We start from the raw sequence: 21,372 nt of genomic DNA on the forward strand, positions 1-21,372 counted from the left end.
GTGGAGTCTGATGCAGGACTCCATCCCAGGTCCCCAGGATCACACCCTGAGCCAAAGATAGACGTTCAACCACAGAACCACCCAGGTGCCCCTCTAAACTATGTTTTAACTATGTTTAAAACTCAGGCAACAATATCCACATCCAAATGTGTTATAATTCCAAATGGGAACACATCGGTGACCACAGGGCAACTGCACTCCTTATCATGCACTCATCAGTCTTGCAGTAACAAGTTTCTGTGTTATTCTTCTCATTGAGGCACTATCCTACATTAGCCATGGGATGTGCCTGAATAGCTAATGTATATACATGTAAGATCTTCTTCAACTAAGCTTTTAAAATTACCCTTAAAAACTAAAAATGAATTTCACTAGTGAAAAACAGGATATTTAAGAAGAAAATTTGGGCAGCCTGGGTGGCTCAGCGGTTTAGTGCCGCCTTCGGCCCAGGGCCTGATCCTGGGGACCCAGAATTGAGTCCCACGTCGGGCTCCCTGCGTGGAGCCTGCTTCTCCCTCTGCCTGTGTCTCTGCCTCTCTCTGTGTGTGTCTCTCATGAATTAAAAAAATAAGTAATAAAATCTTTAAAAAAAGAAGAAGAAGAAGAAAATTTGAATATGATGAGCTTGATCAGGAAAAAATATCAAATATCCCACCCTAGGCCAATTCTTTGAAACATTAGCCTCACTGACAATAGGTGACAGAAGCAATGCACTGGAAATGCTTATTCAAAGCCCACTCCAAGGCAAGAGAGAACAATGATGTTTAGTTGTTTTGAGAAGTCACCTTTTATGGCAATAAAAATTACCCAAGTCCTAAATATGTTTTGTGTAGTAAATTTTGCAAATTAGTTTTATAGACCCTGCCAAGCTACAATGACATTTTGAGACTAAACACAGCAGAGCGTGAAAACAAGGCTTTCTGTTTCACTCCACGGAAAATGAACAGCTTAATGCTTTTGTAAAAACATATGCAAAGAAGTCTGGTGATGAACATGCACTTCTAGTGCCGCACATAAATAACGCAGTGCCCACAGAGGAGCACATACTATTAAGGAAAAGCTTAGAAGACCTCAAGCCATTATTAATAAGATCTATCAATAATCGAGTAACAAGCAAGAACACTTTGAAATAGCAGGCCTCTGTGAAAGAGCAACAACAACCACCACCTGATGATTCCACCCAGAAAGAAATTTGCAAATGCACAAATCACACTAAAAATGGAAGTTCCTTAAGGGTGGAGCTCTGGTCTAACTTGCTCATTGAGCAAGCACTCAATCGTTACTGAATGAATCAATGAATCCAAGTTGCTTCATGTTTGAAGATGAAGGTTATGTATGGTCTTTACAAACCAGCAGGACCAGAGAACAAATGTACTCATTTTAGTAAGTAGTAATGATGATGGTGGTGGCGGCGGCTAATAGTTATTGAAGATTTAACACGTGCCCACACTGTGCTAACCATTTTCCACAAATTGTTTCATGTTCACCTGACAATGACCCTCTGAATTAAGTTTTATTATCTCCATTTTATGGGCAAGAAACTGAAGCTTAGAAAGAGTAAATAATGACTTGCACAAAGCTCGCAAAGGTTAAAAGATTGCACAAAGAATTAATGGTAGAGCAGGAATCCAAACCCAGACCCACCCTCCTTCTGCACCACACTCCTCTGCCACATATGCAGTCAGAAAGAACAGCTATTATGAGGAAGATTGAAACACACACACACACACACACACACACATACACACACCATGAAATACTGGCAAAAATATAGTAGTAACATTCAGATGGTGAGAAAATAATTATTCAGGTCGGGGGGAGTGAGGAAGTAGTGTCTTCTGTCAAGTTGTTTCATAAGCCAGGGTTCAGTGTCACATTGTCAACAGCTGGACCCCAAGACCTGACTCTTACTGCTCACCTGCCTAAACCCACCCACTGACTTTGGTTCCACATTTTTCCTTACGCTCTTCTTTGCAGCTCACAGGCATAGCATCCCAGGAAGAAACAGAAACTACCCCTCACAGCACTAACAACTGCTGGGATGAAGAGCTCCAGCCCACCCACACCAATTTGAACTTAACCCCCAACTCACACCTGCACAGATGGACCATGGAGTGACCCATGGAGTCCAAGAGACCAACAGTTACCTTTACCTCAATGAAATAGTAAAATCTCCACTCAAGGCAGATCACAAGCATCACTTACAGAACATGCAATGTATGTATAGTCATGTTTCCTTAAGGCACATGAGCAAGCTTATGCCCGTGGGAACCTTTACATATAATGACAAGGTTCCCCTTTCTAAATATTCATCCTAACCCTAAATAAAAAGAACCTATTCACTCTTGCCCAGGGAGTCATGGCTTTGGAAGTTATTCCTTGTGTTCTCCTTATTGGCTGCAAATAAAGTTTCCTTTGTGTGACAACTCTACCTGGTGTAGTTTCTATTTATGATTCACCCAGGAGCAAACTCAGTTTGGTTAAAGTATGATACGCACAGTAAGCATTAGCCATTATCAAGAACACAGACTCTTAAAATGCATGGTGTGTGTGTGCAGTCTCGCTGATGTGCAGTCTTCACACTGAAGACTCGTTAGACTTTTTTTGGATTATTGTAATAATAACATGGGCAATGAGATCTAGAATTTACTTTTTACTTTTCAGGCCAGAGCAAGATGCTGATGTGACCATTTCAAATGAGGAAATAAATTATTCTCTATTTGGCTAAAGAAAACCTGTTACTAGGGAAATACTTCCTTTATTTAAATGAATTAAATTTAGATGTAACGGTTCAGCTGGTATTTTTACAAACCTGAGAAGGCTGAAGCTGTATTGCAAGATTGGGATTTTATTTTATGTTGAGAATTTAAAGTATTGAGTGCTTTAAGATATATTGTTAGCCAAAAAAAAAAAGATAAAGTGTTAGCAATGACATCAAGACTTAAGTCACAGCTCTATATTAAAAAGTAATACTGAGGTGTTTGAGTGACTCAGTCTATTAAGAGTCTGCCTTTGGCTCAGGTTATGATCCCAGGGTCGTAGCATTGGGCTCTGTGCTCAGCAGAGTGTTTGTCTTTCTTCCTCAGCCCCATACCCCATTCGTTCTCTCTCTCCCTCTTTCCCACTCTATCAAATAAAATAAAATAAAATAAAATAAAATAAAATAAAATAAAATAAAATTTTTTTAAAGAAGTAATACTTGAAATTTTGTAAGATATGTGACCCATTAAGACTCAAAGATACCAGATTTTTCAAATGGCCCCATTGAACATTTTATAAAGTTACAAAGCATTTCTGAATAATACTTTTTACTGAGCAATGAAAGCAAAATCTAGAAGAGGAACCCTTCACTGACCTAGAAATAGAGTCAATTTAAGAATGTGAGCAGTTGTTAGTTATTATTAGTAATATAACTGAAACAGAAAATTCTTGTCACTCTTCTTGCAAGCTTCTGGAACAGTTTCATTAATGTGTCAGAAGACTGCCAGACAAGTGGCATAAAGACTGTTACTATTTGCAAGGACTATCTCTGTGTGAATCAAGAACCACCTGATGCTGGGTAACAATAACAAAATATAAAAATAGATGGCTGAAACTGATATAAACCTGGAACTGAATCCATAACCAGATTTCCATGCCTATCAAAGCACATTCATTGTCCCTACTGATTGATTTTATATTTCCACTTTAAAGAATTTTAAAATTCTAAATATTTCAAACATACTTCTCAGTACAGACAGTAATATGAAAAACAAGTTCTCCTAACCCAAGTTTGACAAATAAGAGCATTTTATCACATTTAATTCTTTTTTTAAAAGGACATGTATTACTATAATTACAGAATCTTTTGGTTCCCTTCTCTCACCACTATCCTGAAGTTGGTATGTTTTCTTCCTGTCCACTTTAAGTATTTTAACCACAGGTGTATATGCCCCTAAACATATGCGTATTATATATAGTATTTTTAAAATTTTTAACGTTTACATAAATGGTATACTGTACATATCCTTCTGCAACGTGCATTGTTTTTATTCACCAGAATCTTGTGGAGATTTATTCAGACTGACTTGTTTAGTTTTATTTTATTCATTTTTTTTAAAAAATTGAGATCTGTGTTAGTTGATTCTGGCCACTATAACAAGAATTTCATAGGCCAAGTGGCTTAAACAACAGACATTTATTTCTCACAGTTCTGGAGTCTGGTAAGTATGAGATCAGAATGCTAGGATGGATGGGTCTGGTGAGAACTCTCCTCCTGGTTTCTTCATATAGGTGGGAGGTCGGGTAGGGCAGGAGAGAGAGAGAAGAAACAAACTGTCTTATGTCTCTTTTTATAAGGGCACTAATCCCATCATAAGGGCTCCACCCTCCTGACCTAATTACCTCCCAAAGTCCCCATCTCCAAATACCATCACACTGGGAATTAGGGTTTCGAAAGAAGAACTTTTGGGGGGTGGGTTACACATTCAGTCCCCAGCAAGGTATATATATAAATAACACTGAAGTAATTGACTCTAGTACATGGCTTTGAACTTCCCCCCAGACCAAGAGGAAGACCATTTCCAGCACCCACAGTTTTTTGTACCCTCTCCCAGTTTATACTTCTTAAAGGCAACCACTAATATGATCTCTACCTCCATAAATTAATTTTGGTTGTTTTGAACTTTATATACTTGAAATCATACAGTAGGTGCCCTTTGAGTCTGTCTCTTTTTTGCTCAACATTGTGTCTGCAATCATCTAGTGTTGTACATAGCAATTGTTTGTTCTTTGTCACTGGTATGTATAGTATCCTATTGTATGAATGTAATGCCATTTATTGATCCACTCAGCTTCAGTGGACATCAGAGTGGCTTTCAGTTTTGAATAATTAGGACGAATACGGTGTAAATCCTTTAGTACATTTTTTATGTGGACATATGCACTAATTTCCCTTGGATCTATACTAGGAATGAAATTACAGGGTTATAGTATGGGCATATTATACAGAGTTCAGTGGTTACAACAAAGATCATATGGCTCAAAAAAGTAAAAAATATTCACTACAGTTTAGTTAATGAAAACTTGTATGTCAGATATTGTTCTCAACACTGGGGGTGTGTCAGGTTAAGAAAACAGACCAGCATCTCTGTGTTTATAGAGCTGGCATTCTTATGTTTTAATAGTATCATGACTTAATAATCAGACATCATCTACATGGTTTCTTGGCTATCCATTGGTGAGAGTTTTCTATTTTGTTTCTAAAAATCTGAACAGTGGCAATCTACCGTGTGCTAAGCAGGGTAGACAAATAGCTAAGTTTTGGCCTGAAAGGGTGGGATTTTCCAAGGATCTCCTGGCACAAAAAGGTCCAGTTCCTGCCACATTAAAGTATCCTCCAAGTGGAAATTACAAATCCCTCCTCACTAGCACCTCCCATCTCTGTGGAGCATTCTTGCAGTGTGCCTGTACAGGATGCTTTGCACTTGTAGACTGGGCTGGGCCAGCTCTGACCCTGGCCAGCAGACAGCCCTGTAAGTCAGCAGTGGTCACCCCCAGCTGCAAGGTCAATGTGCAGTAATCCATGGCCTAGAGCTGTTTCCTTGGGAGGAATGGTTGGTTTTAAGTAAGTTCAAACTTTTAATATGCTTCCCAAGAAGTTAACTATTCAGAAAACTTCCTCCTCTCCCCTCCCCCAAAAGTAAAAGAGAGAGAGAGAGAGAACTTCAAAATATAGGAAACATCTGACCTCCATGAAAGTTAAAAAAAAAAAAAGAAGAAAGAAGAAAGAAGAAGAAAGAAGAAGAAGAAGAAGAAAAAGAAGAAGAAGAAGAAGAAGAAGAAGAAGAAGAAGAAGAAGAAGAAGAAGAAGAAGAAGAAGAAGAAGAAGAAGAAGAAGAAGAAGAAGAAGAAGAAGAAGAAGAAAGAAGAAGAAGAAGAAGAAGAAGAAGAAGAAGAAGAAGAAGAAGAAGAAGAAGAAGAAAGATGCTCTTAAAATATTTTTAAGAGTTTGAAGCTATATCCATGTAAGTTACTTTTACTCATGGAAGTATGTGAGTGACATTATCCAAGTATGGAAAACCATGAAATAAAAGATGATTCAGAACACACTGCTTTCAAGCCATTTAATAAATGCCTTACTCTGAAAATAGAGAAAGAAGTGCACATGTAATAGAAAATTTATTTATCCCAGCTCTCATTAAATAAATACCAAACAAATATTTAAAAAACAGAGATCTGGGCAGCCCCGGTGGCCCAGTGGTTTAGCGCTCCCTTCAGCCCGGGGTGTGATCCTGGAAACGCAAGATAGAGTCCCACATCGGGCTCCCTGTGTGGAGCCTGCTTCTCCCTCTGCCTGTGTCTCTGCCTCTCTCTCTCTCTCTCTCTCTCTCTCTGTGTGTGTGTGTGTGTGTCTGTCATGAATAAATAAATAAAATCTTTAAAACAATAAAAAATAGAGATCTGAAGGGACCCCCAAATCTTGATTTTTTTTCCCCCTGCCTAATTCATTGTTTCCTCCACCTAGACTGTGAACTTCACCAAGAAGGACATTCTTGTTTTGACTAAATTCCCATTTGTAGAATAAATACATGAACATGGTGCTCATTCAGCACACAGCAGAGGCTTAATAAACTATTGCTGAGAGGGGAGCCTGGGTGGATCAGTTGGTTTAGCAACTAACTCTTGATTTCAGATCAGGTCATAATCTCAGGGTCATGAGATCCAGCTCCATGGTGGGCTCCCTGCTCAGTGCAGAGTCTGCTTGAGATTCTCTCTCCCTTTGCCCTTCCCTCCACTCATGCATACTCTTTCTCAAATAAGTAAAATCTTTTTAAAAATAAAAAGATTTTATTTATTTGAGAGAAAGAGAAAGAGAGCACAAGTGAGGGGAGGAGGGGCGAGCGAGAGGGAAAGGAAGAAGCAGGCTCCTGGCCAAGCAGGGAGCCTGACATGGGGCTTGATCCCACAACCCCGAGATCAGGACTCAAGCCAAAGGCAGATGCTCAACTGACTGAGCCCCCAGGCACCCCTCAAATAAGTAAAATCTTTAAAAAAATACTATAGGGTGCCTGGATGACTCAGTCAGTTACATGTCTGCCTTCAGGTTAGATCATGATCCTAGGGTCCTGGGATCAAGTTCTGTGTCAGGTTCCCTGCTCAGGAGGGGTCTGCTTCTCCCTCTGCTTCTACTCTTCACCGCTGCTTGTGTTCCCTCTCTCTCTCTCTCTCTCTCTCTCTCATGCTGTCTCTCAAATAAATAAGTAAAATCTTAAAAATAAAGACATTACTATAGAGGCACCTAGGTGGGTCAGAGGGTTAAATGTCTGCCTTCGGCTCAGGTCATGATCCTGGAGTCCTGGAATCAAGCTTCAATTCAGGCTCCCTACTCAGTGGGAAGCCTGCTTCTCCCTTTCCCTCTGCTTCTCCCCACCTTCACCTGCTCGTGCTCTCTTTCTTAAATAAACAAAAAATTTAAAAAGATTACTATAAAAAACATTGCCGAGATTACCATTGTTATTGTTACTATGATGATGATGGTGGTGATAATGATAATAGCTAAAGGGAACTTTTGATATTGACCAGATCAGTCCCCACAGACTAAATGAAGTTGGAAAACTGAAGAGCACCACCATCCTCTCAGTTATACAGGCCATGAACCTACAGCTGTCCTTAGCACCTCGGTTTTCCTCATCCCTGACCAACATTACCAAACAGGGGTCACTCTACCTCCTACAATCCCCATCACTTCACCCCAACATCATCATCCTACTCCAAGCTATTTTCACCTCTTGTATTGCACTGCAGATTTCTAGCTGTCGTCATCCCCTGGGCCTTTCACCAAGGGATCATAGTATGCTTTCAAAATGCAATTTAAACAAATTATTATTACAGATATATGAACTATAGAATTTTAAAATTTTAAATAAATTAATTTTTAAAATTTAAGTTTTTACTTTCCCACCCCTAGAGATCACCACCATTTCACACTTTAGTATGATTGCCTCACCTTGATAACATTTGTCACGATTATAATTTTACATTTATTTGAATGATTTTTAAAACAATGTATATCTTCCTTAAAGGTGATACAATTCTCTGAGAACAAGGACTTTGGTCTGGCTTGCCCCACACTTAGCCACAGGTCCTGGCAGAGTGGGTGAACTTGTGGATAGCTTCAATTTCCATTGAGTGAATAAACAGATGAAGTCCTTGAAAAGGTAAACAGTAATTTAGTAGGTGTATTCTGGGGCGTGTGGGTCACTCAAATCAGTCTTTTTTCTTAGAAGACTGGTTGGCTCTCAAGAGAAATGTTTAGAATACTTGACTCCACCCCATTGGTAATTGATTGGGTCAGGGTGGACACATGACTCACACTGGGCCAATGAGATTATTTTTCCTGGGAACTCAGATCTGGACTCCAGAGGCAATTGGTGAGTCCTATGTGTGTCTGGAATTGAGGAACTGGTAGACACTTGGGCCCTGGGGGGCTCTTGCTGTGTAGGTAGAGAAGCAGAGAAAAACAGTCTGCAGATAGAGAAGAATGAACCAGAACACACAGTGCTAAGCAGAGATAAGTGATGGGGGGCAATGAGCATGTTCTCAAAGATTTGCTCCTTCCTGCTTCTACTGAGAAGCCTCAATGTCTGTGGATAAGGAGACACTGCTGTATATTGGAAATAAAGCCCCTTCTTTAAAAAAAAAAAAAATAAATAAAGCCCCTTCTTTTTTTAGCTGGCCTAGCTCAATTTTTTGCACTTGTAAACCAGTCTTAACAAAGGTATGCACTATTCATATAGTAAGCAGTAAAAGGAATCAAAGTGATCATAGAAATCAGCCTAGGGCAACACCTTGTTGACAGTCCAAATCCCCTCCAGGTTCACCCAGGTAGGAAAACCCAGCCTACTACAAGAGCTTCCCCGTAATTGCTCTAGCCTAAGGGGGTAAGCAAGGGATCAACTATGGGGATATCTTCTGCTCGGGACAGAGAAACCAGGATATAAGTTGGAGTCAGACCTGACTTTCAGAGTCTTGATTCTTTCACCTGAAATAGACATATGAGTTCAAAACATTTTTTGAATACAGAACTGAAAAAAAGACAAGAGGGTCAAACCAAAACCAGACTCATATTTTTGGTTATTTGTGGCTTCAGGCTATTTAAAGAAACTGCCTTTGAATTCCCCAAGGGTTTTTTTTTTTTTTTCTGTTCTTTTTGTCATCCAGTGGCCAATTTAGGGTTTGCTGGCTTCTGGAAAATCCAGGGGATTTTGAAAAAGAAAATCTTTGGTGGCTTATGGTTAAATGGAACTAGGCAGACTGATCTTTTATATAAGATGATGCCGGTAACCCCCTACCAGGGAGGAGTATACTTGAAGGCATGCTCAGTAGCTGAGATAGATGTCTGAAATTGTCCACACTCCTATCCTGCGGGTCTTAAAACACAATGCACTGGTTGAGGCACCAGATGTCTGGAGTTATAGAATACTTTTTTCCCCTCTGTGACTCTGATTGTGTCCTTATCATCTTTGGCCATGCAAGTTATCAGATTTCCCTTTGGTATTCCAGGGGCATGGTCATTTGCTAAGGCTGAAACTTGAAAGCGGTTCTATCAAAAAATTCTGCTGCCTAAGAACCCTTACCAGAGTCAAGGCTAAGACAAGAGGCTGAGACTCCATGACACCATGTAAAGACACCTGTTGAGACTTTGTTGATATTCTTATTGTTTTGGGAGACAGGTAGAGGTGGCTTCCCCCATCTGATGGTTTGGCAAACAGGAGGGGTCCGTTATTATGGCTGCAATTATTGAATAGTGGGGCTGAGCAGATAGGGCAGTCCTGGCACCTCATCCTGATCCCATTCCACAGCAAGAGAGGCAAAGTCTGGCCAGCAATTTACCTTTCTCTGGAGAAAATGGAAGTTGACCTCATTGTCTATTCCAAATTCAGGAGGGACTATCTTTAACACACTCCCCAAACATAAGACTACTAAGGTTGATCTGAAAGAGAAAGAGTGAGAGACGGGGGGTGGGAGGGTGGTGGGAAGAGAAACACAAATGCCCTGGATGCTCACAGTCTATAAATTGTCAGGTCATTCATACCTGGCCAGAGGTCAGCTGAGGACTGAAAGGGATACCTTGGGGCCAGCTGTTGGAGTTAAAGGTGCTAAAACCACTTTGGCCAGGAGGGGGCCCCAAATTTCACTCAAATTTATACATCTCTGGGGAAGAGTCCACCTATACCTCACTTTACATAGCAGTCTCCCACCATTCTGTGGCATGGAAGGGACCAGAAAAATCGTCAGAGACCCAGAGAAGGGAAGTAACGTCAATGTCACAAGTCTGGATTGTGGTTGAGCAAGTGACCCGGGTTGTGTAAATCCTGTTCCAGAGCTCTGTTGAGCTCTTCTTAGACATCACTTTTATCATCAGCACCTACAGATATCTGTTGAGAGCCCAGAAATTTAAGAAGACAACTATCCCTTGAGTGCCTGGAATGGAGAGAGCCTTGTGTTGCATGGGGGGATGTGCAGCAGGTGGTGGGGTGCTATGGCGGGGGCAGGGAGGGAAAGGGTGGTGCCAGAGTCTGTGGTCACAGTCCTCCAGACCTTCACAGCCTTCTTACTGGTCTAGAAGGCACAACATAAGCACAACTAAATTCAAGAGCAACAGAAGGTGTTGATCGGGGTTCAATGCAGTCGCAGTGGAGCTGTCGTAGGGCAATGTGGGATTAGTGACCAAAGGAGTGGTTAGCAATCGCCATCAACTTTCTGAAAAGGGAAGAGAGTGCTACTGTGCCTTTGTTTAGCATTTAACGGTTTTCAGTGCTTTCCTGTGTTTGGCGTGGTCATGAAGACTACATGGGAGAGGAAGCAAGGTGGGCTCCGTGTGGGGGGAGTTGATGGGATTTCCAGGGAGACACACACAGTCCCTGCCCTTGACAGACATCCCGCCTTGCTGGGGGGTCCAGGCAGCTATGTGATGCTTGTATGGACAGAGAATGGAATGGGAGACTCGGGCTTCAAGGGAAAGAAACATTCTGGATCTGCAGATGTTTGTCAGTGCACGGAGTGTGCTCTTTCAATGAACGTTTCTTGCCTCTGAATAGGCTCCTAAGCATGGAGGGGGTGGGGGAGAAAGACTGCTGGCCTGGGACTACCTGGCTCTGTGGCATCAGGCAACTTGCTTAGTTTCTCTCTGCCTCAGCTTGCTTCTCTGTAGAATTAGAGGAATAAATAATTTCTTGGATCCATTCCAGTTGGAAGAATCTTTGTTCTAACTAAGCATCTTACAATGAGCTGTTTTGGAAAAATCAGATTTTCAGGCATCCATCAGTTTGCATCTTTAGTTTGAGTCCTCTTTCCCTTATTTATCTTAAACTTTTATTTGGCATTTTTATGATTATATTGTATCATTTGAACTCTCACAATGTCCTCGGACTGAAGTCATCCCCAATTCATAGATGGAGGGGGCAAAAATAGGGATTTACCTACTCTTCTACAGCACTGCTAGCTACTTGAGCAGATGTTTTCAACACAGACCAGTCAATGTACCCACTATGTGCCAAGCATGATGGGGACATGGTCCCCTCTCCAAGGGGCCTTTGGCCAATGTCAGTCATTTCTGGGGAGCGCCCGGCACTCAGTAAAAGTATGCTGAACAGGAAGAAGTGCTTAAAGTGGGATGGATGCTTCCACTCAGTTGCTCCCTTTAATTGAGGTAATTTGGGAGCACAAGGGGAAGTTGGGAGTATTCAAGTTGTATGTCAAGACCCTGAATTTTTTTTTTAAAGATTTTATTTATTCATGAGAGACACACAGAGAGAGGCAGAGACATAGGCAGAGGGAGAAGCAGGCTCCCTGCGGGGAGCCTGATGCGAGACTCAATCTCAGGACCCCAGGATCATGGCCTGAACCAAAGGCAGATGCTCAACCACTGAACCACCCAGGTGCCCCAAGACCCTGAATTTAAGAGCTATCAGGTTGTCTGGGGTTTCTCAGGCTAGGAAAAGACCGACGCCTGCAGGCAAGGACTAAGTCACTAGAATGGTGGAGGAGCATGGAGCCTTTGGTCTGCCCTCCCTGTGCTTAGAATCATGTTCGGAGTGGATCCTAGCCTAGAAGAGGCGCTTTCAGAAGAAATGAAGTCTGTTACGGACAAATACACACATGTCAAGACAGCTCGGGACAAGTGCTGCTGGCCTAGAAGAGTTCAGGGGAGGCAGAGTGTTCCAAGGTGTTCCAAACTCTGCCTATCCTCCAGGGCCCCAGCACAGGGCAGCCTCCTCCATGAAGCTCCCCTTGACTGCTCTGAGTCCCATTTTCTGGAGTCCTAATACACATTTTATTAGATACAGAGTTAGTGATATCCCCGTTTCTTAACTGGACACCCTACTCTTTGAGGGAAGGGATAAGCATTGGTCAGTTGGACTCAGTTTTCAGTTCCACAAACATTAATTGAATTCTCTCTCTTTTCTCTCTTAATGTCTTATAAAGGAACATAGAGTAGATGCTTAGTTGATACATTATTTATTTTTTAAATGTCAAATGCCATACCAGCTAATAATTAAAAACAAAGAACTCGAAACTATGCCCACAGGAGTAAGGACTGCTGAGAGTTTCCAAACTCTCAGTATATGCAGGAAGGAATCTTGAAAGACTTTTTAGTGGGGCACCTGGGTGGCTCACTTGGTTAAGTGTCTGCCTTCAGCTCAGGTCATGCCCCACATTGAGCCTGCTTCTCCTTCTCCCTGCTCATGTGGTCTCTCGCTTTCTCTGTCTCTGTCTCTCTCAAATAAATAAAATCTTAAAAAAATTTTTTTAGATAAAAATATTTTTGGGACGCCTGGATGGCTCAGCAGTTTAGCCCCTTTGGCTCAGGGCGTAATCCTGGAGTCCCGGGATTGAGTCCCACATTGGGCTCCCTGCATGGAGCCTACTTCTCCCTCTGCCTGTGTCTCTGCCTCTCTCTGTGTGTCTCTCATGAATAAATAAAAATAAAATTAAAAAAATATTTTTTAAAAAACCATTTAGTTCAGCACCCACATTTGACAAAAGAAAACCATAAGGTGACTCTAATCCCTACGGCATTAAGTGATTTGCTCAAGGTCAAATATTTAGATAGTGCCATCCCTTGGTGTTCTAGCATCCTTTATCAAGAAGGACAGAGGAGTAGTGGGGTATTCTGTCCCAAGCAAATGTGTGAATAATCTTAGATTGGTACATGGGTTCTGACCAGCGTAGGGAAGAAACTTTTAATACAATAAGGTCATAAAACTCTTTATCCCAATTTCAGATGTTTCACATTGGTCCATGGTCACAAAGCTTTATTGTGTTCGTGAAACAATAAAATTAATCGTGAAAATACTACCTCTTTAAATATTTGAAGCTAGAATGAAAAAGAATAGATGAAATAGATGGGGGGGAGGGGGTCTGTGTGTAAATTCAATTAAATAGTAATTGTGCTCCAAGTCCAGGGATGGACAAGTGGCCGCAAGTCAGTTTCCCAGCCCAGAAGGAGAAGTGGTGAGACATCCAGAGCCGGGGGGGCCAATGACGAACAGGGGTGTAGGGTGGGGGGCCGACCCGGTGGATGTTCCCACCACTGTGTGGTCCCTCCCCTCCTTGCCCGCCTGGGAAGGTTCCCAGGGGAGCCCTGGGCTTCAGGCAGTGCTGTTACGCAGAGCCTTGTCGCCTCACTGGTAAATGATGTCCCAGGTTATTTACACGGGGCCAGATCGATGGACGACTCGGGCAGGGGATCGATCCCATTTCCGGGGAGAATCCACCCTCTGTGACCCACAGGGAGGGCAGGTGGTTCATCAGAAGAGGGTCTGGTTTGGAGGATTTACCGCCGGCCCGTCCCCGTCCCCGTGTCCTCCTCGGGGAGCCTGGGCAGTAAAGCACTACTTTTCATCACAGGGATCTGGGGGTGGGAGTGGGAGGGGGACGCGGAGGTGGGGACAAAAAGGCACGGAGCGGCTCCAAGAGGAGGGCCCGGCGGGGGGCGCTGGGTTCCCTTCCCCGGCCTCCTCGGGCCGGAGCCACCGCGCGGCGCTCAGGGCTGGGCGGGGGGCGCCGGCGGGCGCGGGTCTCCAGGCCCGGCCGCAGCCCCCTCCCCGCGGCCCCGAGCCCCTCCCCCGGGCCCGGGCCCCTCCCCTCCCCTCCCCTCCCCTCCCCTCCCCTCCCCTCCCCTCCCCTCCCCTCCCTGCCGGCCCGGCCCCGCCTCCGCCTCCTGCGCCCACAGCCTCCGCCGGCGCCGAGCCCCCCGGAGCCCGAGCGCGGCGAGGGGGCGCCGCCAGCCGCTCCCCGCGCGCTGACAGCAGGCTCCGGGGCCCCCGCCCCGTCCCCCCGCCGGAGGGACACACCCCCGCCCCTCCTCCGCTCCGCCAGTTCCCGCCGGACCCGCGGGGCGGCCAGAGCGGGCGGGCGGAGAGCGGCGGCGGCGGCGGCGGCGCGGGAGGGAAGGGGCGCGCGGCGGGCCCACGGAGCCGCCCACGGAGCCGCCCACGGAGCCGCCCACGGAGCCGCCCACGGGCCGCCCGCACCCCCGGACCGTCCGCGCCCCGGGGCCGTGCCCGAGGGCGCCGGGGCCCGGGCAGCGGGAGCAGGAGCCGCAGCCCGACCGGGATGAGAAGGTGACGCCGCCGGAGGGCGCCACTCGCTTTGTTGGGGGGGAAGATGCTGGCCTACTGCGTGCAAGATGCCACGGTGGTGGACGTGGAGAAGCGGAGGAACCCCTCCAAGCACTACGTGAGTCCTGCCCGCGCGAGCCCTGCGGGGGGCTGGCCGGAGACCCCGGGGCGCCCCCCCCCCCCAGTCCCGGAGCTGGCTGTGGACTGTCTCTGCAGGCTGTGATCTCCAGGGAAGCCTTCTCTGCCCTTTCTCCACTCCTACCGCCCCCCCGCCCCCCGATTTCTTTTTTTGGCATTGGAATTGGCAAGTGGCTGCCCTTGTCTGTTACAGCGGTGAAGTCATCCGTGCGCCTGAGCTTTGATGGATGGTGGGGGGAGCTTTCGCCAAACCCTGGCCGAGAAGCTCCGTGGGGAAAGAGCATCTCCCCGGCCCTCCCTGGGGCTTGGGCCGCCCAGGCTGACGGGACCGTGAGGCTTTGGGGGCTCGCCGGGGGCGGGGAGCCCCGCGCGGTCCTGGGCTCCGGCTCCCTAGGCGGGGCTCTGGGGGCCCAGGGAAGCCGCCGCGCCCCCCGCCCCACCTCCACCCTCGGCCCCCAGCTTTGGTTTCCTTCTTCAAGTCATTGTGTCCGTCGGTGTGAGGAGAATTGTGGCTTTTCCTTTTATCCCTTCTCTGGACGTGACCCTTAACCGGGTTCATTTCCTCTTAAGTGATGCTCCGTCTCCAGACACGGGGAGGCCAGTGTTTGCCGTGGTCTCCAAGGAACGGCTGGCTGCCCCTCCCCCTTCCTGCCCCACGATTAATGAGAAGGGGCTAAGGTTGATTGAGCCGAGCTCCGGGGACTGGGTGACCCGTCCCCTTTCATCTCAGCCGGTCCTGTCTTCCCATCCTTCGCACCTTGGGAAGTAAACATGCTGTCCTTGACGGCTGAGGACGCCTGTCTGAAGCTTTGCCCCTATACTTGAGATAGAAGACACAGCGAGGCATCTGAAGCAGGAGGACTGCATCTTACTTGCAAGTTAGGCGCTTAAAGGGGGTACTCAGAATGCCCAAAGCATTCATTTTAACGGTTAGAACAGGTTGTAGGGTGCTGCCCTAGACTGCACATTGATCTCTGAGAAATGCCTTTCATTTCCCTGTTGAAAGAGGCCTGGGTTTTGTGCCAATGTCAGCCTCAGGCTACTCTTTCTGTCTTTATCACCAGTAGCTCTGAACTTTGGGTGTTTTGTCTTTTTGCGGTTTTTGGGGGGAGTGCAATAAATGGGCCAGGGCTCAGATTGGAGAGGAGGTAAACTAAGGAGTCTGGTTCCTGACCAGACAGAGAGGTGAGGTGGGTGGGAGAGTTGTTCCTTTCATGTTACCTGGCTCAGCAAGCATCTTCATTTCAAGAAAGCTGCCATTTCAAGAAAGCTTGTTTCGGAGGACTTGGGTCACTATGTGGTCACCTACTCCAGGTACAGATAGATGTCCATTTGAACCTCCCAGCCCTTAGTATCAAGTTGGCCTCACTTACTGTTTTTCCTACATGTCACAGGCTAAGTTTTAGGGGTTCTCTTTGTAGTCCTCAGTGAAGCCTGGCCTACTTTCAACAGATGGCACTCTCTGCTCTGAGACCCAGGCAGGTGCTTTCTCCCTGCTCTTGATTTTTAGTGAAACATCACATCTTAGCTCTAACCAGTGATGTCCAAGATTACAAGTTAGGGTGTACTGGCAACAAGCCAGAAATGTTGCTAAAGCAAGAGAGAATCCACCACAGACAGTAGAGGGAGGGTGGTTAGTGCTAGGGCTCTGAGGTAGAGGGTCTTATTCAAAGCCTTGGTCAAGTACTAACTAGCTTTGTGACTTGGAGCAAGTTATTTAACCTCGTGGGAGGGTTCCTCATTTTTAAAGTGAGGATGATAATAGTACCTATTTCATAGGGTTGTCTGGAGAATTAAATGAGATCATCCATGAAAAGCACTTAGCACAGTTCCTGGCAGAGAACAGGCACGCACTAAATGGTAGCTTATTATTGGTGAGATTCTGACTAAGAAAGCACTTTTGAAAAGCAGCTATTAATGGTCTGGCAAAAAAGGAAGAAAGATTTTGGGTTTTAAGATTGATAATAACTTGTTCTATGTGAAAAACACAAAAGTCCTGTGTAATTCCCTTGAAATGATCATTGCCTCCCTTTTTATGGACAGTGTTTCCCAGGACATCTCTGCTTCCCATGTAAGAATCGGCATTATGTTTGGGGCAGGGAGTGATGTCACTGAACAGTTGGGGCCATCCAGAGCTCTAAACTAAGGTTGTATAAAACAATTAAAGGAGAAAGTGTTATATGTTGTGGAATTGTGGAGCTGGCCGGACTCATGAGGCTCCACCCCTTCATCTTACAGATGGGGAATCTGAGAACCAGAAGGGGGGGAAGTCACTTGCAATCTAGCTCTTCACGGCACCTAGGTTTACCTGGCGTTTTGCCCAGGGTGTGGGTTTTGTTTGTCAAAGTACCTTAAGTCTGGTTGGAGTTGACCAGGAAGACAAATATCTGGTGATCGTAAGAGGTTCCTACATATTTGGGGCATTAATGGGGCATAATATAAGGACAGGGGCCCTAATAATAGATAGTGTCAGCAGGGCTCATAGGGACAGGAGAAACAGGTTGGGGGAGCCTGTGCCTCTGAAGCTTAGGATCTCCTCCTCTCTTTGCCCTTGCACAGTAGATGCCACACACCAGAAGTCAAGTGTTCTGTGTAAGGTACACTCTGGTATGGGTGGCTGGCAGGACGCGCTGCGCCCAAGTCACAGATGTTCTGGAAGTCCTCTGCACTGGAGAAGCATGCCCCCTTCCCGCCTCTCCTCCACTGATGGTGAATTCTTAGTCTGTGGTTTGGCAAATTGCAGAGCAGAGAGGTTTTATGGGATGTGCACGTTAGCTGAAGCTGGCTGATGAGAGGCCTGGGGCCCAAGCAGGAGGCTGTTCTGCTGGCTCCAGAACACTGGGAATACACTGCAAAGTTTTTTCTCAGGACATCCGGCAAAGGGTGTGCTTGTCTCCAGGACAAGGGGGAGCTGCTTGGACACCAAGGGTCTTATAACTCTAGTCTGTTTACGGAAGATGGGCAAGTGGCTTCTATTATTTGGATGGTGCTGTCAGCCCTTGCTTCCTTCCTCTCTGCCAAGCCCCTAATTGGGTGGGGTTTGGGGAAAGTGGGCACCTGCTGCTTAGGTCAGGCTCACTGGCATGGAGTTGGGTTCCTCTCTTAGCTTTTATGAGCTGCCCCTGGGGAGACCTTGGGTAAAGTGGCTTTGGCTTCAGGCTGCTTGTCTTTCAAATGGTCCTGATAATGCTGGATGCAACCTGCAGATTACTTCATTTGGAAGTCTTCTATAAGATATCAGTGCAAGTTTACCATAATTCTTTGCAGTCACATGTACATGCAGGTGTATGTCAAGTCCTATGGTGGTGGAGAGAAGCTCATTTCTCTAGAACAAGCAAATTATTTGTTTGGATTTGGGAGGCATTGTGCTTTTACAGTAGTTTCCTTTCTTGATTGTTTATTTCAGACAAGTACCAGTCATGAACGTTCTGATCCTCTACAGGACTCTTTCAGGAATGCAAATAATAGCCAGTGTTAGTAGTTACCATTGGTGGTACCAAATACTTAACGTGCACGATTTCCTGTGATTCCTACGGTTCATCGAATATATCCTAATGCGCCCTAACCTGGGGTAGGTGCTTTGATTCCTTTAGACAGATGGATGAACTTGGAGAGGTTGGAGATTGCCCTGCATCTCCCAGTTAGGACAAGGCAGATCTGGGTAAACTCAGGTTAGCTTGCCTCCCAAGGAGGATATGGACCTAAAATGGAGCCCTTTCTCAACTTGAGTCAGGGTAGGGGAGACCAGGCTCAGGCTCACATGTTAGCGGGAGAGCAGTGCAGGGTGTTATTGAGGACCACCTCACTGTATGGGACATTCGCCTTATGCTACAGGTGTGAGTTTGTGAAGGCAACAGAGGGCGATCACAGTGAGGCAGGGTGAATGGAGCAGACCCAGGATGATGGCTGGTCCCCACGGATGTGGGAGGTGATAAATTACAGATCAACACTGTGGAAATAGTACATTCTCCTGAGTGTTTAAATCATCACAGAATTTGGTCTTGGTCCTGGGAGTACATTTTTAGGAATTGGCTCCAGACCCATTCATTTCTCTGCCGTTCAGTTTTTCTCTAAGAGCTTTGAGTGTGGATCCAGTGTTACGGTGGGAGAAAGACATGTAGCTGCAGAAGAGGCAATTCTCAGGGCCAGTTCCTTTCCTGAACAAGTGCTGTGGGGGCAGATCAGGGCTTGAATCCCGCCTCTGGTGTCTCCTGGCAGTGCCACCCTGGGCCACCCACTCTGAGCCTCAGTTTCCCCCACTCGTAACTTCACAGAGCTTTTGGAAAGTTGATTTGAGATAATTTTGGGTAAAGCATTCTACTTCGTACCTGGCCCCTGTCACTCATGTTCAACGTATATGAGTTTCCATCTGCTGTTCCTTCCATCTGGCAATCACCAGAAAGCTGGAGTATGCTTTGGATTTGGTAGGTGAAGCTGAGAGAAAAGAGAAGGCTGAGGCAAGAAGGAAGGACCAGCTGCTCATAGTGTGATGGGAAATTGGGCAACGTGCCCAGTGGAGAACACCCAACACACAAGAGAAACAGATAAACAAGGAACAGCTGTTCAGACCTGGAGGGCTTCCTGGAGCCCATCTAGCGATGGCTGCCTAGTAAACTGAGCAGAAGGGAAGCCATGTGGGTTGAGGTTGAGGAGTAAAGAGGTGGTCCTGTAAGGGCAAGGTCAACATAGGATCTTAGCCCCAAGGTCAGTGCTGCACGTCGGTTACCACTCCTGCCCGGTCTCTTTCTCTCTTTGTCTCTGTCTCTCCCTCTTACACACGTGCACACACACAAGAACTGTTTCTTCTCCTTCTCTAAGGAGGCAAGTGATCCAGGGGTGATTCACAGATCTGACACAGCTTCCTGCTCATGGAACAACCAGCCACATCCTGCTGGCTGTTGGAATAGGAACGCGACCAGCCATTTATCATGACCCTTTTGGGAGCTGAGTGGGGGTTTGGGGGGGACAAGTCAGGATCAGAGTCACTGTGTGTGGTGGCAGGCAGAGGAGAGGTAAAGGGAAGGGAAAAATAAACCTATTTGATGTCACGGGAGACTGATTCCAGCTCCAGGAATATAAGTGCCAGCTGCCGCATTTTCCGAAGAGATATTCTGGGGCCAGCGTGAGTTAATGGCCAGCGGAGGCCATGAATTAGAGGAGTGTTAGGACTTAGGGGACTGCACAGCAATCCTCTGGAAATTGCCTTCTAATTTCCTCAGCCTGAGTCACTGACCAGCCTAGTGCTTGGCCAGAAAAAGTCTCACAGGCAACTGTGTTCCCTGTTGCCTCTTAATTAAACAAAATCAAGCAAATAATAGAGCTATACATACAGTAGTCACACTTACTCCTCTTGAGTTCTGAGAATCCAGGAAAGGGATAATGGTTTAGGACAGGGATCCAGGGAACAGGAAGGACAAGGGGTGTGTGTGTGTGGGAAACGAGGTGGAGCTCTGACTTTGGAAATAGGTTCTGAGTCAGGGCCAGAGGTGTTCTCTGCCATAGCAATCGCCAAAAATAATGGAAGCGTCCAGTAGGGTGATCAGCATTTCAAGAGGTGATTCCCAGAGCTGCATGTGACTTCTCGCTGGGGCCAGGCTGCTGCTGCCTGCAGTGAAGTCAGTGTCAGGAAAGCAGGTGAATGGAGAGGTCAGGGGCCTGGACACGTGCACAGGGGGGCCATTGGGTGAACCTCTTTCACACCCCTGAGTAACTGCTAGGCAAGGCACCACTTTGGCAATGAGTGCTGAGCAGAGTCCCGTGAGGTTGTCAAGATGCACAGTGAGGAGAGAAGGGGAAGAATCAATATGTGAGTACTTACCATATGTCTGGCAGTATAGACGATACCTTTCAGAGGACCTTTTATTTGAGCTACATAGCCACCATGTGAGGTAGGGAGGTATGTTTTGTTTTATTTTAAAGATTTTATTTATTTATTTATTAGAGAATGCATGCAAGAGAGAGCATAAGCAAGCGGAGCAGCAGACAGAGGGAGAGGGAGAAGCAGGTCCCCGCTGAGCAGGGAGCCTAATGTGGGGCTGGGACCATGACCTGGGCCAAAGGCAAATGCCCAACTGATCGAGCCACCTAGGTGCCCCGGTAGGGAGGTGTTTTTATATCCACTTTGCAGATGTAGAAATTGAGGCTCAGAGTGTTTTTGTGACTCTCAGAGTAATTGAGTGGCAAGGCTGGGATTCTTACCCTGGTCTTGGACATGGAAGTCTGTGAGCCTGTGGCCCTCTTCCCCATCAGAGAGAGAGGGGGATGAAAATAAGCAAGGAGTGCCAGTAGCTCCTCCTGAGAGGGTGACATGTGCACCTGGAAGGCCGTGTTGTGAGGGAGCATCTTGGGCTCTGCTGTCCATCGGACGGAAGCCTGTCTCCACCACTGGCCACCATGGGGCCCGGCGCAAGCTACTCCTCTCTTGGGAGCTCAGGTTCCTCAAGCAATGTGGGGAAACGAGGACTTAGCTGGTATGGTGGTGGCGATGATTAAGTGAGTTAATAAATGTGAAGAGTTGAAGAGCTAAGAACCTACCTGGTATGTGTGAAGCACAACAGAGGTACTTGCTTTAATAATAATTAAGTCCTAAAGCTTTTCAGGAGGGGGAGTGCTCTCTGTGAACTAGAGT

At 46.1% G+C, this 21,372-nt stretch overlaps 2 protein-coding genes across 5 annotated transcripts in view; both read left to right on the forward strand.

The window, feature by feature from the left end:
* STN1 (STN1 subunit of CST complex) overlaps positions 1–2,426 on the forward strand; it is a 62,633-nt gene extending 60,207 nt beyond the window's left edge. The window contains exon 10 of the mRNA XM_072805445.1: positions 1,978–2,426. Coding sequence (XP_072661546.1) covers positions 1,978–2,030 — 53 coding nt within the window. The 3' untranslated portion in view covers positions 2,031–2,426. The remainder of the gene's footprint in view (positions 1–1,977) is intronic.
* A 12,096-nt stretch (positions 2,427–14,522) lies between these two features.
* SH3PXD2A (SH3 and PX domains 2A) overlaps positions 14,523–21,372 on the forward strand; it is a 234,684-nt gene continuing 227,834 nt past the window's right edge. For 3 of the 4 annotated variants that reach the window (XM_072805451.1, XM_072805455.1, XM_072805452.1), the window contains exon 1: positions 14,523–14,724. In XM_072805451.1, the coding sequence (XP_072661552.1) occupies positions 14,653–14,724 (72 nt within the window). In that variant the 5' untranslated portion in view covers positions 14,523–14,652. Of the gene's footprint in view, positions 14,725–20,480; positions 20,551–21,372 lie in introns of those variants that run through there. The other variant, XM_072805457.1, reaches the window with a different exon arrangement.

This window comes from Canis lupus, chromosome 29 (genome assembly GCF_048164855.1).
Source record: "Canis lupus baileyi chromosome 29, mCanLup2.hap1, whole genome shotgun sequence".
Classification (NCBI taxonomy): domain Eukaryota; kingdom Metazoa; phylum Chordata; class Mammalia; order Carnivora; family Canidae; genus Canis; species Canis lupus.